The sequence below is a fragment of the Oncorhynchus nerka genome, linkage group LG18 (assembly GCF_034236695.1).
Source record: "Oncorhynchus nerka isolate Pitt River linkage group LG18, Oner_Uvic_2.0, whole genome shotgun sequence".
Lineage (NCBI taxonomy): Eukaryota > Metazoa > Chordata > Actinopteri > Salmoniformes > Salmonidae > Oncorhynchus > Oncorhynchus nerka.
The window spans coordinates 6,199,518-6,215,778 of NC_088413.1; the positions used below are offsets into that span (position 1 = coordinate 6,199,518).

At 44.1% G+C, this 16,261-nt stretch overlaps 1 protein-coding gene across 1 annotated transcript in view; it reads right to left on the reverse strand.

Annotated features, from left to right (window-relative positions):
• The window catches only part of LOC135561974 (protein Dok-7-like), a 64,985-nt gene extending 49,988 nt beyond the window's left edge, over positions 1-14,997 (reverse strand). The window contains exons 1-4 of the mRNA XM_065004506.1: positions 14,912-14,997; positions 14,754-14,799; positions 2,365-2,565; positions 2,139-2,180 (exon numbers count right to left, since the gene is read on the reverse strand). Coding sequence (XP_064860578.1) covers positions 2,139-2,180; positions 2,365-2,565; positions 14,754-14,799; positions 14,912-14,965 — 343 coding nt within the window. The 5' untranslated portion in view covers positions 14,966-14,997. The remainder of the gene's footprint in view (positions 1-2,138; positions 2,181-2,364; positions 2,566-14,753; positions 14,800-14,911) is intronic.
• Between the last annotated feature and the right edge of the window lie 1,264 nt (positions 14,998-16,261).

The window sequence follows — 16,261 nt, forward strand, 5'->3', positions numbered from 1 at the left end:
TTTTGCACCTGGTCACAGAGAGCTGTTGTTTTGAGAGCTGAAATCCACAAGCGAAAGGAAAAGGTGAGGAGGAAGAGGAGGAGGAGGAGGAGAGAGCGTAGATGCTAGAAGGAGTTATACAACGAGCAAAGAGATGATGCTGTATGTGGCTGCTATGAAAGGGAACTGTGTGGGTGATAACGGGTTCGTCGATTTTGTTGTTTCTTTAAGGGAAGCAAATGGAACGAAACCCTTGAATTTGTCCAATAGAAAACTCTTTATTTTAGTTGCAAAAACGTTTTGAAAAAAGGTTTTGAAACTGTTTGGACTAATGGTTAGACCCCAGACCAGCTAGATGCAGGCGGTATTGAATGTGTCACTCACTGTCTGTCACCTTGATTACGACAATTTGTCTCTCGACCTGTGTGCACCTACGTTGTTAACATTCATTCGTAGGCCGGGTTGTAGCCACCTCATGATGGGTACAGGGAGAACTAGAATATCATGTAGTAGCCTAAACCTGTCACTGTTACATTGAACTGGGTGAATATGAATGACAGTAACCTAAACCTGTCACTGTTACATTGAACTGGGTGAATGACAGTAACCTAAACCTGTCACTGTTACATTGAACTGGGTGAATGACAGTAACCTAAACCTGTCACTGTTACATTGAACTGGGTGAATGACAGTAACCTAAACCTGTCACTGTTACATTGAACTGGGTGAATGACAGTAACCTAAACCTGTCACTGTTACATTGAACTGGGTGAATGACAGTAACCTAAACCTGTCACTGTTACATTGAACTGGGTGAATGACAGTAACCTAAACCTGTCACTGTTACATTGAACTGGGTGAATGACAGTAACCTAAACCTGTCACTGTTACATTGAACTGGTGAATATGAATGACAGTAACCTAAACCTGTCACTGTTACATTGAACTGGGTGAATGACAGTAACCTAAACCTGTCACTGTTACATTGAACTGGTGTGAATGACAGTAACCTAAACCTATCACTGTTACATTGAACTGGTGTGAATGACAGTAACCTAAACCTGTCACTGTTACATTGAACTGGGTGAATGACAGTAACCTAAACCTGTCACTGTTACATTGAACTGGGTGAATGAATGACAGTAACCTAAACCTGTCACTGTTACATTGAACTGGTGTGAATGACAGTAACCTAAACCTGTCACTGTTACATTGAACTGGGTGAATGACAGTAACCTAAACCTGTCACTGTTACATTGAACTGGGTGAATGACAGTAACCTAAACCTGTCACTGTTACATTGAACTGGGTGAATATGAATGACAGTAACCTAAACCTGTCACTGTTACATTGAACTGGTGTGAATGACAGTAACCTAAACCTGTCACTGTTACATTGAACTGGGTGAATGACAGTAACCTAAACCTGTCACTGTTACATTGAACTGGGTGAATGACAGTAACCTAAACCTGTCACTGTTACATTGAACTGGGTGAATGACAGTAACCTAAACCTGTCACTGTTACATTGAACTGGGGTGAATGACAGTAACCTAAACCTGTCACTGTTACATTGAACTGGGTGTGAATGACAGTAACCTAAACCTGTCACTGTTACATTGAACTGGGAATATGAATGACAGTAACCTAAACCTGTCACTGTTACATTGAACTGGGTGAATGACAGTAACCTAAACCTGTCACTGTTACATTGAACTGGGTGAATGACAGTAACCTAAACCTGTCACTGTTACATTGAACTGGTGTGAATGACAGTAACCTAAACCTGTCACTGTTACATTGAACTGGGTGAATATGAATGACAGTCATCCAACCTGCGGGTAATAGAAATAAGGCCGTGCTCGTTAAACAATTATCCTCCCTAATGTTGACGGCACCAACCGCCACTGGTCTAGACTGAGATGTACTTATTAAACCAACTTCTTCACAAACTCTGGCACACACAGACACAGACACAGACACACACACACACACACACACACACACACACACATACCCCCCCCTCCAGCCTACCTTCTCCCAGTCTGTATCTCAGCCCCCACCCTACCGTCCCAGACATCAGCCCCCCCACCCTACCTTCTCCCAGACTGACTGTATCTCAGCCTAGACTGTATCTCCAGCGCCCCCCCTCCAGCCTACCTTCTCCCAGACTGTATCTCAGCCTAGCGTCCCATGCCCCCCCTCCCCTCCAGCCTACCTTCTCCCAGACTGTATCTCAGCCTAGCGTCCCATGCCCCCCTCCAGCCTACCTTCTCCCAGACTGTATCTCAGCCTAGCGTCCCATGCCCCCCTCCAGCCTACCTTCTCCCAGACTGTATCTTCAGCCTAGCCCCCCCCTCCAGCCTACCTTCTCCCCATGCAGAGCGTCCCCATGCCAGCCCCTCTCTGCTGTCGAAGCCCAGTCCCACTGTGTGTCCCAGACAGAGGATGGTGAGGGTGTAGGCCACCCCGTCGTACCCTAACCCCGGCTCCACTCCACAGATCCCCTCCAAGGTCATCTGCAGCCGCTCACGACGACCCCTGACCTTATCGGACTTATCCCGGTAGACCAGGAGAGAGAGGCAGTCTGGGTAGAGAGGGAGGAGAAGAGAGATGGTGAAATCATTTTGAACATAGATGGGAGGGGTTGAGGGGAGCTGAAGGATGGGACTGGATGGTGGTCAGAGATAGATGGGAGGTGTTGAGGGGAGCTGAAGGCTGGGACTGGATGGTGTTCAGAGATAGATGGGAGGGGTTGAGGGGAGCTGAAGGCTGGGACTGGATGGTGTTTAGAGATAGATGGGAGGGGTTGAGGGGAGCTGAAGGCTGGGACTGGATGGTGGTCAGAGATAGATGGGAGGTGTTGAGGGGAGCTGAAGGCTGGGACTGGATGGTGTTCAGAGATAGATGGGAGGGGTTGAGGGGAGCTGAAGGCTGGGACTGGATGGTGTTCAGAGATAGATGAGGGGAGCTGAAGGCTGGGAGGAGGGGTTGAGGGGGAGCTGAAGGCTGGGACTGGATGGTGGTCAGAGATAGATGGGAGGGGTTGAGGGAGCTGAAGGCTGAGGGGGTGTTTAGAGATAGATGGGATGGCTGAAGGCTGGGACTGGATGGATGTTCAGAGATAGATGGGAGGGGTTGAGGGGAGCTGAAGGCTGGGACTGGATGGTGTTCAGAGATAGATGGGAGGGGTTGAAGGCTGGGACTGGATGGTGTTTAGAGATAGATGGGAGATGGGAGGGGTTGAGGGGAGCTGAAGGGAGCTGGGACTGGATGGTGGTCAGAGATAGATGGGAGGGGTTGAGGTGTGGGACTGATGGTGTTCAGAGATAGATGGGAGGGGTTGAGGATGGGACTGGATGGTGTTCAGAGATAGATGGGAGGGGTTGATGGGGAGCTGAAGGCTGGGACTGGATGGTGTTCAGAGATAGATGGGAGGGGTTGAGGGGAGCTGAAGGCTGGGACTGGATGGTGCTCAGAGATAGATGGGAGGGGTTGAGGATGGGACTGAGCTGGGAGCAGAGATAGATGGGAGGGGTTGAGGGGAGGACTGGATGGTGTTCAGAGATAGATGGGAGGGGTTGAGGGGAGCTGAAGGATGGGACTGGATGGTGTTCAGAGATAGATGGGAGGGGTTGAGGGAGCTGAAGGACTGGATGGTGTTCAGAGATAGATGGGAGGGGTTGAGGATGAAGGACTGGATGGTGTTCAGAGATAGATGGGAGGGGTTGAGGGAGCTGAAGGACTGGATGGTGTTCAGAGATAGATGGGAGGGGTTGAGGGGAGCTGAAGGACTGGATGGTGTTCAGAGATAGATGGGAGGGGTTGAGGGGAGCTGAAGGACTGGATGGTGTTCAGAGATAGATGGGAGGGGTTGAGGGGGAGCTGAAGGATGGGACTGGATGGTGGTCAGAGATAGATGGGAGGGGTTGAGGGGAGCTGAAGGACTGGATGGTGTTCAGAGACAGATGGGAGGGGTTGAGGGAGCTGAAGGACTGGATGGTGTTCAGAGATAGATGGGAGGTGTTGAGGGGAGCTGAAGGATGGGACTGGATGGTGTTCAGAGATAGATGGGAGGGGTTGAGGGGAGCTGAAGGACTGGATGGTGTTCTGAGATAGATGGGAGGGGTTGAGGGAGCTGAAGGACTGGATGGTGTTCAGAGATAGATGGGAGGGGTTGAGGGAGCTGAAGGACTGGATGGTGTTCAGAGATAGATGGGAGGGGTTGAGGGGAGCTGAAGGCTGGGACTGGATAGTATTCAGAGATAGATGGGAGGGGTTGAGGGGAGCTGAAGGACTGGATGGTGTTCAGAGATAGATGGGAGGGGTTGAGGGGAGCTGAAGGACTGGATGGTGTTCAGAGATAGATGGGAGGGGTTGAGGGGAGCTGAAGGATGGGACTGGATGGTGTTCAGAGATAGATGGGAGGGGTTGAGGGGAGCTGAAGGCTGGGACTGGATGGTGTTCAGAGACAGATGGGAGGGGTTGAGGGGAGCTGAAGGACTGGATGGTGTTCAGGGATAGATGGGAGGGGTTGAGGCGAGCTGAAGGATGGGACTGGATGGTGTTCAGAGACAGATGGGAGGGGTTGAGGGGAGCTGAAGGACTGGATGGTGTTCTGAGATAGATGGGAGGGGTTGAGGGGAGCTGAAGGACTGGATGGTGTTCAGAGATAGATGGGAGGGGTTGAGGGGAGCTGAAGGACTGGATGGTGTTCTGAGATAGATGGGAGGGGTTGAGGGGAGCTGAAGGCTGGGACTGGATGGTGTTCTGAGATAGATGGGAGGGGTTGAGGGGAGCTGAAGGATGGGACTGGATGGTGTTTAGAGATAGATGGGAGGGGTTGAGGGGAGCTGAAGGCTGGGACTGGATGGTGTTCAGAGATAGATGGGAGGGGTTGAGGGGAGCTGAAGGATGGGACTGGATGGTGCTCAGAGATGGATGGGAGGGGTTGAGGATGGGACTGGATGGTGCTCAGAGATAGATGGGAGGGGTTGAGGGGAGCTGAAGGCTGGGACTGGATGGTGTTCAGAGATAGATGGGAGGGGTTAGAGCTGGCTGGGACTGGATGGTGCTCAGAGATGGATGGGAGGGGTTGAGGATGGGACTGGATGGTGTTTAGAGATAGATGGGAGGGGTTGAGGGGAGCTGAAGGCTGGGACTGGATGGTGTTCAGAGATAGATGGGAGGGGTTGAGGGGAGCTGAAGGCTGGGACTGGATGGTGCTCAGAGATGGATGGGAGGGGTTGAGGATGGGACTGGATGGTGTTTAGAGATAGATGGGAGGGGTTGAGGGGAGCTGAAGGCTGGGACTGGATGGTGCTCAGAGATAGATGGGAGGGGTTGAGGGGAGCTGAAGGCTGGGACTAATAACAACAAGATAACTAATGTAAAATATACTGTGTCTGTAGAATGTATATATTATGTATAAGCTGGAAGTAGAAGCCTAAGTGTTGTTGTTCATTAGTTTACTACAATTAGGGGAGAGGTGGTACGGCTAGGGGACAATAATAACGGAAAACATAGTTAAGAAAAAATATATATATTTAAAATAATATATTTACAATAACAAAAATATATGAGTGATTGGAAATGACATTGATAGAAGCCACAATCTGCAATATTAAATCTGATCTACCCCTTAAAAAATAAAATCACCCCTTCTAATATGTAACAGAACAATCACCCCTTCTAATATGTAACAGAAAAAATAACCCCTTCTAATATGTAACAGAACAATAACCCCTTCTAATATGTAACAGAACAATAACCCCTTCTAATATGTAACAGAAAAAATAACCCCTTCTAATATGTAACAGAACAATCACCCCTTCTAATATGTAACAGAACAATCACCCCTTCTAATATGTAACAGAACAATCACCCCTTCTAATATGTAACAGAACAATCACCCCTTCTAAATGTAACAGAACAATCACCCTTCTAATATGTAACAGAACAATCACCCCTTCTAATATGTAACAGAACAATCACCCCTTCTAATATGTAACAGAACAATCACCCCTTCTAATATGTAACAGAACAATAACCCCTTCTAATATGTAACAGAACAATCACCCCTTCTAATATGTAACAGAACAATCACCCCTTCTAATATGTAACAGAACAATCACCCCTTCTAATATGTAACAGAACAATCACCCTTCTAATATGTAACAGAACAATCACCCCTTCTAATATGTAACAGAACAATCACCCTTCTAATATGTAACAGAACAATCACCCCTTCTAATATGTAACAGAACAATCACCCTTCTAATATGTAACAGAACAATCACCCCTTCTAATATGTAACAGAACAATCACCCCTTCTAATATGTAACAGAACAATCACCCCTTCTAATATGTAACAGAACAATCACCCCTTCTAATATGTAACAGAACAATCACCCCTTCTAATATGTAACAGAACTTCACCCTTCTAATATGTAACAGAACAAGAACAATCCCCTTCTAATATGTAACAGAACAATCACCCCTTCTAATATGTAACAGAACAATCATCCCCTTCTAATATGTAACAGAACAATCACCCTTCTAATATGTAACAGAACAATCACCCCTTCTAATATGTAACAGAACAATCACCCCTTCTAATATGTAACAGAACAATCACCCTTCTAATATGTAACAGAACAATCACCCCTTCTAATATGTAACAGAACAATCACCTTCTAATATGTAACAGAACAATCACCCCTTCTAATATGTAACAGAACAATCACCCCTTCTAATATGTAACAGAACAATCACCCCTTCTAATATGTAACAGAACAATAACCCTTCTAATATGTAACAGAACAATCACCCCTTCTAATATGTAACAGAACAGAACACCCCTTCTAATATGTAACAGAACAATCAACTAATATGTAACAGAACAATCACCCCTTCTAATATGTAACAGAACAATCACCCCTTCTAATATGTAACAGAACAATCACCCCTTCTAATATGTAACAGAACAATCACCCCTTCTAATATGTAACAGAACAATAACCCTTCTAATATGTAACAGAACAATCACCCCTTCTAATATGTAACAGAACAATCACCCCTTCTAATATGTAACAGAACAATCAACTAATATGTAACAGAACAATCACCCCTTCTAATATGTAACAGAACAATCACCCCTTCTAATATGTAACAGAACAATCACCCCTTCTAATATGTAACAGAACAATCACCCCTTCTAATATGTAACAGAACAATCACCCCTTCTAATATAACAGAACAATAACTTCTAATATGAACAATCACCCCTTCTAATATGTAACAGAACAATCACCCTTCTAATATGTAACATATGTAACAGAACAATCACCCCTTCTAATATGTAACAGAACAATCACCCCTTCTAAATGTAACAGAACAATCACCCCTTCTAATATGTAACAGAACAATCACCCCTTCTAATATGTAACAGAACAATCACCCTTCTAATATGTAACAGAACAATCACCCCTTCTAATATGTAACAGAACAATAACCCCTTCTAATATGTAACAGAACAATCACCCCTTCTAATATGTAACAGAACAATAACAGAACAATCACCCCTTCTAATATGTAACAGAACAATCACCCCTTCTAATATGTAACAGAACAATCACCCTTCTAATATGTAACAGAACAATAACCCCTTCTAATATGTAACAGAACAATCACCCCTTCTAATATGTAACAGAACAATCACCCCTTCTAATATGTAACAGAACAATCACCCCTTCTAATATGTAACAGAACAATCACCCCTTCTAATATGTAACAGAACAATAACCCCTTCTAATATGTAACAGAACAATCACCCCTTCTAATATGTAACAGAACAATCACCCCTTCTAATATGTAACAGAACAATCACCCCTTCTAATATGTAACAGAACAAACTAATATGTAACAGAACAATCACCCTTCTAATATGTAATATGTAACAGAACAATCACCCCTTCTAATATGTAACAGAACAATCACCCTTCTAATATGTAACAGAACAATCACCCCTTCTAATATGTAACAGAACAATCACCCTTCTAATATGTAACAGAACAATCACCCCTTCTAATATGTAACAGAACAAACTAATATGTAACACCTTCCTAATAATATAACAGAACAATCACCCTTCTAATATGTAACAGAACAATCACCCCTTCTAATATGTAACAGAACAATAACCCTTCTAATATGTAACAGAACAATCACCCTTCTAATATGTAACAGAACAATCACCCCTTCTAATATGTAACAGAACAATCACCCCTTCTAATATGTAGCAGAACAATCACCCCTTCTAATATATGTAACAGAACAATCACCCCTTCTAATATGTAACCCTTCTAATATGTAACAGAACAATAACCCCTTCTAATATGTAACAGAACAATCACCCCTTCTAATATGTAACAGAACAATCACCCCTTCTAATATGTAACAGAACATGTAACAGAACAATCACCCCTTCTAATATGTAACAGAACAATCACCCCTTCTAATATGTAACAGAACAATCACCCCTTCTAATATGTAACAGAACAATCACCCCTTCTAATATGTAACAGAACAATAACCCCTTCTAATATGTAACAGAACAATCACCCCTTCTAATATGTAACAGAACAATCACCCCTTCTAATATGTAACAGAACAATCACCCCTTCTAATATGTAACAGAACAATAACCCCTTCTAATATGTAACAGAACAATCACCCCTTCTAATATGTAACAGAACAATCACCCCTTCTAATATGTAACAGAACAATCACCCCTTCTAATATGTAACAGAACATTAACCCCTTCTAATATGTAACAGAACATGTAACAGAACAATAACCCCTTCTAATATGTAACAGAACAATCACCCCTTCTAATATGTAACAGAACATTAACCCCTTCTAATATGTAACAGAACAATCACCCCTTCTAATATGTAACAGAACAATCACCCCTTCTAATATGTAACAGAACAATCACCCCTTCTAATATGTAACAGAACAATCACCCCTTCTAATATGTATGTAACAGAACAATAACCCCTTCTAATGTAACAGAACAATAACCCCTTCTAATATGTAACAGAACAATCACCCCTTCTAATATGTAACAGAACAATCACCCCTTCTAATATGTAACAGAACAATCACCCCTTCTAATATGTAACAGAACAATCACCCCTTCTAATATGTAACAGAACAATCACCCCTTCTAATATGTAACAGAACAATCACCCCTTCTAATATGTAACAGAACATGTAACAGAACAATCACCCCTTCTAATATGTAACAGAACAATCACCCCTTCTAATATGTAACAGAACAATCACCCCTTCTAATATGTAACAGAACATGTAACAGAACAATCACCCCTTCTAATATGTAACAGAACATGTAACAGAACAATCACCCCTTCTAATATGTAACAGAACAATCACCCCTTCTAATATGTAACAGAACAATAACCACTTCTAATATGTAATTCTATAGACAGAACATTATAGAACTTGATTTGCCCTGGAGATTTAGTCTTGGTTGTATGGGAGTGTAACAGTATAACTTTAGACCGTCCGCTCGCCCATACCCGGGCGCGAACCAGGGACCCTCTGCACACATCAACAACAGTCACCCACGAAGCATCGTTACCCATCGCTCCACAAAAGCCGCGGCCCTTGCAGAGCAAGGGGAACCACTACTTCAAGGTCTCAGAGCAAAGTGACGTCATCGATTGAAACGCTATTTAGCGCCGCACCACCGCTAACTAAGCTAGCCGTTTCACATCCGTTACATCAGCACCACCGCTAACTAAGCTAGCCGTTTCACATCCGTTACATCAGCACCACCGCTAACTAAGCTAGCCGTTTCACATCCGTTACAAGAGCGATTCTCAATTAGTCCTGGTTGTATGAGAACAATTCTCAATTAGTCCTGGTTGTATGAGAACAATTCTCAATTAGTCCTGGTTGTATGAGAACAATTCTCAATTAGTCCTGGTTGTATGAGAGCAATTCTCAATTAGATTCTCAATTAGTCCTGGTTGTATGAGAGCAATTCTCAATTAGTCTTGGTTGTATGAGAGCAATTCTCTACAGCCATACAAGTATGAAATACAAGTTTGATGGAAATCAGGTCAACTGCCCCTTTAGGCCGTTTAAAGATAAGTTGGTTCTATGTGGCATCGATATGAATCACAAACATTCATTCCAGTGTCAAAACAGGCTAACCAATCAGGGATGTGCTGTGGTTGGATTTTGATTTTTGAAGCGGTCTCAATGATTTATTCATATATTTAAACATACTATAGACACCATAACTTTAATGTATATATTTTAATGTATATCTTTGTGGGTTCTTTATTGGCAACTTTGCAATTGGAACAGATTGTAAATAACATGTTATATAACATAATATGGTCTAACATCCTAATGTAAGATCATATATATAGGCCTCTTGTGTGTATCTGTCAGCAAAATGGTTGCCATAGAGATGAGTCTGTGCATTGTCAGTCAACAAAGTGGTTGCTATAGAGATGAGTCTGTACATTGTCAGTCAACAAAGCTGTCATAGCAACGCTAACACAGCTGAGTGATCCTGGTCCAGCTGAAGACTAACTATTGATATAGATACCAACAGGCTCGGAGACAGTTTCTATCTACATACAAGTCATCAGACTGCTGAACACTTGAACTGGACTGACCACCTGCACTGATTCTCCGCACCTCAACACACATCACAACTGCTGCTACCAGACTATTATAGTGCTCAATGTATAAGTAACAGGTGTGAAATGGCTAGCTAGTTAGCTAATAGCATTTCAATCGGTGACGTCACTCGCTCCGAGACCTTGAAATAGTTGGTTCCTCCTTTGCTCTACAAGGGCCGTGGCTTTTTTTGTGGCGCGGTGGGTAACGATGCTTCGTGGGTGTCAGTTGTTGACGTGTGCAGATGTATGTATTTATATAGCCCTTCGTACATCAGCTGATATCTCAAAGTGCTGTACAGAAACCCAACCTAAAACCCCAAACAGCAAGCAGTGCAGGTGTAGAAGCACCCTAGACAGGTGCTTGTACCCTAGACAGTACAAAAACACATACATCACCCATGTCACACCCTGACCTAACCCCTAGACAGTACAAAAACACATACATCACCCATGTCACACCCTGACCTAACCCCTAGACAGTACAAAAACACATACATCACCCATGTCACACCCTGACCTAACCCCTAGACAGTACAAAAACACATACATCACCCATGTCACACCCTGACCTAACCCCTAGACAGTACAAAAACACATACATCACCCATGTCACACCCTGACCTAACCCCTAGACAGTACAAAAACACATACATCACCCATGTCACACCCTGACCTAACCCCTAGACAGTACAAAAACACATACATCACCCATGTCACACCCTGACCTAACCCCTAGACAGTACAAAACACATACATCACCCATGTCACACCCTGACCTAACCCCTAGACAGTACAAAACACATACATCACCCATGTCACACCCTGACCTAACCCCTAGACAGTACAAAAACACATACATCACCCATGTCACACCCTGACCTAACCCCTAGACAGTACAAAAACACATACATCACCCATGTCACACCCTGACCTAACCCCTAGACAGTACAAAAACACATACATCACCCATGACCTAACATAACCCCTAGACAGTACAAAAACACATACATCACCCATGTCACCTGACCTAACCCCTAAACAGTACAAAAACACATCACCCATGTCACCCTGACCTAACCCCTAGACAGTACAAAAACACATACATCACCCATGTCACACCCTGACCTAACCCCTAGACAGTACAAAAACACATACATCACCCATGTCACACCCTGACCTAACCCCTAGACAGTACAAAAACACATACATCACCCATGTCACACCCTGACCTAACCCCTAGACAGTACAAAAACACATACATCACCCATGTCACACCCTGACCTAACCCCTAGACAGTACAAAAACACATACATCACCCATGTCACACCCTGACCTAACCCCTAGACAGTACAAAAACACATACATCACCCATGTCACACCCTGACCTAACCCCTAGACAGTACAAAAACACATACATCACCCATGTCACACCCTGACCTAACCCCTAGACAGTACAAAAACACATACATCACCCATGTCACACCCTGACCTAACCCCTAGACAGTACAAAAACACATACATCACCCATGTCACACCCTGACCTAACCCCTAGACAGTACAAAAACACATACATCACCCATGTCACACCCTGACCTAACCCCTAGACAGTACAAAAACACATACATCACCCATGTCACACCCTGACCTAACCCCTAGACAGTACAAAAACACATACATCACCCATGTCACACCCTGACCTAACCCCTAGACATATACACTGCCCACCCATCCTCCCTTCCCGATACACATAACACCAGGGTGCCGACAGAGAGGCCTTGCCTCGCTTCTAGTCCTTAGGAAACTGTGCAGCATTTTATTTTATTTTTAAACATTTTTTTTTTTAAATTGTTTTATTTCTTACATTGTTAGCCCAGAAAATCTGAAGTGTTATTACATACAGCCGGGAAGAACTAGTGGATATTTGAGCGGCAGAAACTGCACCTTAACCTACGCTGCTCTGACATCACTCATCCATATAGTTATATTCATATATTATTACTCCATTCCTTACTTAGATGTGTGTTTTATTTATTTGTTGTGGAATTGTTCAGAATATATGTATTACATCAGGAGAGAAGTGGCCAATGAGACGCCACCGTGACAGAGAGGGAGGGCTGTCCGAGGGACATAACAGACCAATTAGACGTCTCCGTGACAGAGAGGGAGGGCTGTCCGGGGGACATAACAGACCAATTAGACGTCTCCGTGACAGAGAGGGAGGGCTGTCCGAGGGACATAACAGACCAATTAGACCCCACCGTGACAGAGAGGGAGGGACATAACAGACCAATTAGACGTCTCCGTGACAGAGAGGGAGGGCTGTCCGAGGGACATAACAGACCAATTAGACCCCACCGTGACAGAGAGGGAGGGACATAACAGACCAATTAGACCCCACCGTGACAGAGGGAGGGCTGTCCGAGGGACATAACAGACCAATTAGACCCCACCGTGACAGAGAGGGAGGGCTGTCCGAGGAACATAACAGCACAGCCCCATCAAGGAAGGAAATGTCCAATAAGCAGCCACACCGGCGCCCAATCGGTCTCCTCAAAGGCATTGGAACACAGGGTCTGGTGGGAATCACTCTTAGAATTAGAATCACTGTCTATGTATTCCAGAACACAAGGCACGTGTTGTTCTAGAACATGTTGACGACTCGACACAATACACCTTTTAGTTCCACTGAGACACAATACACCTTTTAGTTCCACTGAGAGACAATACACCTTTTAGTTCCACTGAGAGACAATACACCTTTTAGTTCCACTGAGACACAATACACCTTTTAGTTCCACTGAGAGACAATACACCTTTTAGTTCCACTGAGAGACAATACACCTTTTAGTTCCACTGAGACACAATACACCTTTTAGTTCCACTGAGACACAATACACCTTTTAGTTCCACTGAGAGACAATACACCTTTTAGTTCCACTGAGACACAATACACCTTTTAGTTCCACTGAGACACAATACACATTTTAGTTCCACTGAGAGACAATACACCTTTTAGTTCCACTGAGAGACAATACACCTTTTAGTTCCACTGAGAGACAATACACCTTTTAGTTCCACTGAGACACAATACACCTTTTAGTTCCACTGAGAGACAATACACCTTTTAGTTCCACTGAGACACAATACACCTTTCAATTCCACTGAGACACAATACACCTTTTAGTTCCACTGAGAGACAATACACCTTTTAGTTCCACTGAGAGACAATACACCTTTTAGTTCCACTGAGACACAATACACCTTTTAGTTCCACTGAGACACAATACACCTTTTAGTTCCACTGAGACACAATACACCTTTTAGTTCCACTGAGACACAATACACCTTTTAGTTCCACTGAGAGACAATGTCTGAAGAAAGGAACATGACAAACACAGCTGTGTCTCTTCAAGTGTTTCAGTATGTTTCTTTATTCTCATCTTATCACTGCTCTTCAGAGCCACACACACACACACACACACACACACACACACCAGGGAAAGCAATTAGCCAGAATGATATGGTATACTTCTTATGTAAGCCTTTGGTTTTAAATACGTAGCATAGGTAGCTAAACTAGCCCGACTTTGCTGCTTGGACACAACTAAGTCCTGTAAGTGGTCTAAGCATTGAAATACATGCTAAAACAGTTTGCTAAACCAACTAGCCCAGTCTTCTCAAGGCGTTTGTGTTAAAGGCAAACAGAAGCGTATAACTTTTTAAATCCATGTGTTAAGTGTAGCGCGACCCCTCCACACACACGCACACACACACACACACACACACACACACACACACACACACACACACACACACACACACACACACACACACACACACACGTGTAACGTTGGTTATGTGATATTTGCACTATGCGCTCCGGTTGGCGCGTCGCCATTTGACACATTGACAAGTCGCGCTTACTTTTAATTCCTGAAAATCTTATTGGTGAACGATTACGGTGGAAAACATTTAAAAAGACTGCTACATTATTTTTTAAATGTTGGGAGACATGTAATACATGTAGTATTAGTTGGTTGCTTCGTAGACCTACCTGCGACTGGGGACGGCTTCCGCAACGCGACCCAACGAGTCTTCCACTGCAAAGAAACGTCAAAGCAAATACATCAAACAGTCAAATCCACGCGTTATTGTATTAACGGTTAACTTCCGGGAAACGTTTGAAGATGTCATTTTAAAAGTGATAAGAACCTTTTTCCCATCTCTGAATTTAACTTGTCCTTCCACTACAACTGTATCCGGCATCTTCTGACATAGCTCAGAACAGCTGACTCTGTGTGTGTGTGTGTGTGTGTGTGTGTGTGTGTGTGCGCGCACCCGCTGCCCGGTCCAATTCCTGACAGTTGGGGTCACTTTCAAAATAACTTTTTAACGGACCACCCCCCAACCTGCGGCGGCCCTCACACACACCACTCTACCCCTCCAGAAAACACGCCACTCACGCGGGGAAAGGGGCCAGCCACCCACGGAGGGGCCAGCCGATAGTTTGCGCAGTTGTTAGCTAGTGTCAAGGGTGATTGTTACAATGTCGCCAATGAAATGAAAGCTACATAGTAAGCATAGCTTTCACTAAGCTCATAGGGTTATCATGCTTTTAAAGACCAGGGGTGGCCTGGGACCAGATGTCGACCTTGGAATTTATAACACACCCATTTTTAGCCAAATAATTATAATTTTGGGCAAAAAAACCCAAAAGAAAGTTAGACAGAACCACTGGGCTACATATAGACCAGCCCATCTGGTATTTGCCAGAAATGCCAGAAGGTCAGTCCGCCCCTGTCTTAGACCACAGAGATGCCTGTTCTACTCATTCGGATTCTACAGCTAGACAGGGATATATACTGATATAGCCTACTGTCTTTTTGTCAATGGCGCCTTCTTAATCCAACTGGGCTAAAAACTGGTTGAATCAACGTTGTTTCAAACCCAAAACATCGATGTGAAGATGTGGAAAACTGATAGGATGAAGAAAAAGTCGTCAACATGAGGGGATGTAGTCTTTTTTTCATCCAATTTACATGGTGAATTTTTTTGTTGAATTCACGTTAATTGACAACCAGATGTAAATCCAAACTATAGTCTATAGTCCCCCAGGACGATGCAGATCTATAGTCCCCCAGGACGATGCAGCTCTATAGTCCCCCAGGACGATGCAGATCTATAGTCCCCCAGGACGATGCAGCTCTATAGTCCCCCAGGACGATGCAGCTCTATAGTCCCCCAGGACAATGCAGCTCTATAGTCCCCCAGGACGATGCAGCTCTATAGTCCCCCAGGACGATGCAGCTCTATAGTCCCCCAGGACGATGCAGCTCTATAGGATAAAGTCCCCCAGAAAAGATGCAGATGCACTAGTCCACTGGAGGACGAATGCAGCTCTATAGTCCCTCAGGACGATGCAGCTCTATAGTCCCCCAGGAATGTAAATGTATAGTCCCCCAGGATGATGCAGCTCTATAGTCCCCCAGGATGATGCAGCTCTATAGTCCCCCAGGACGATGCAGATCTATAGTCCCCCAGGACGATGCAGCTCTATAGTCC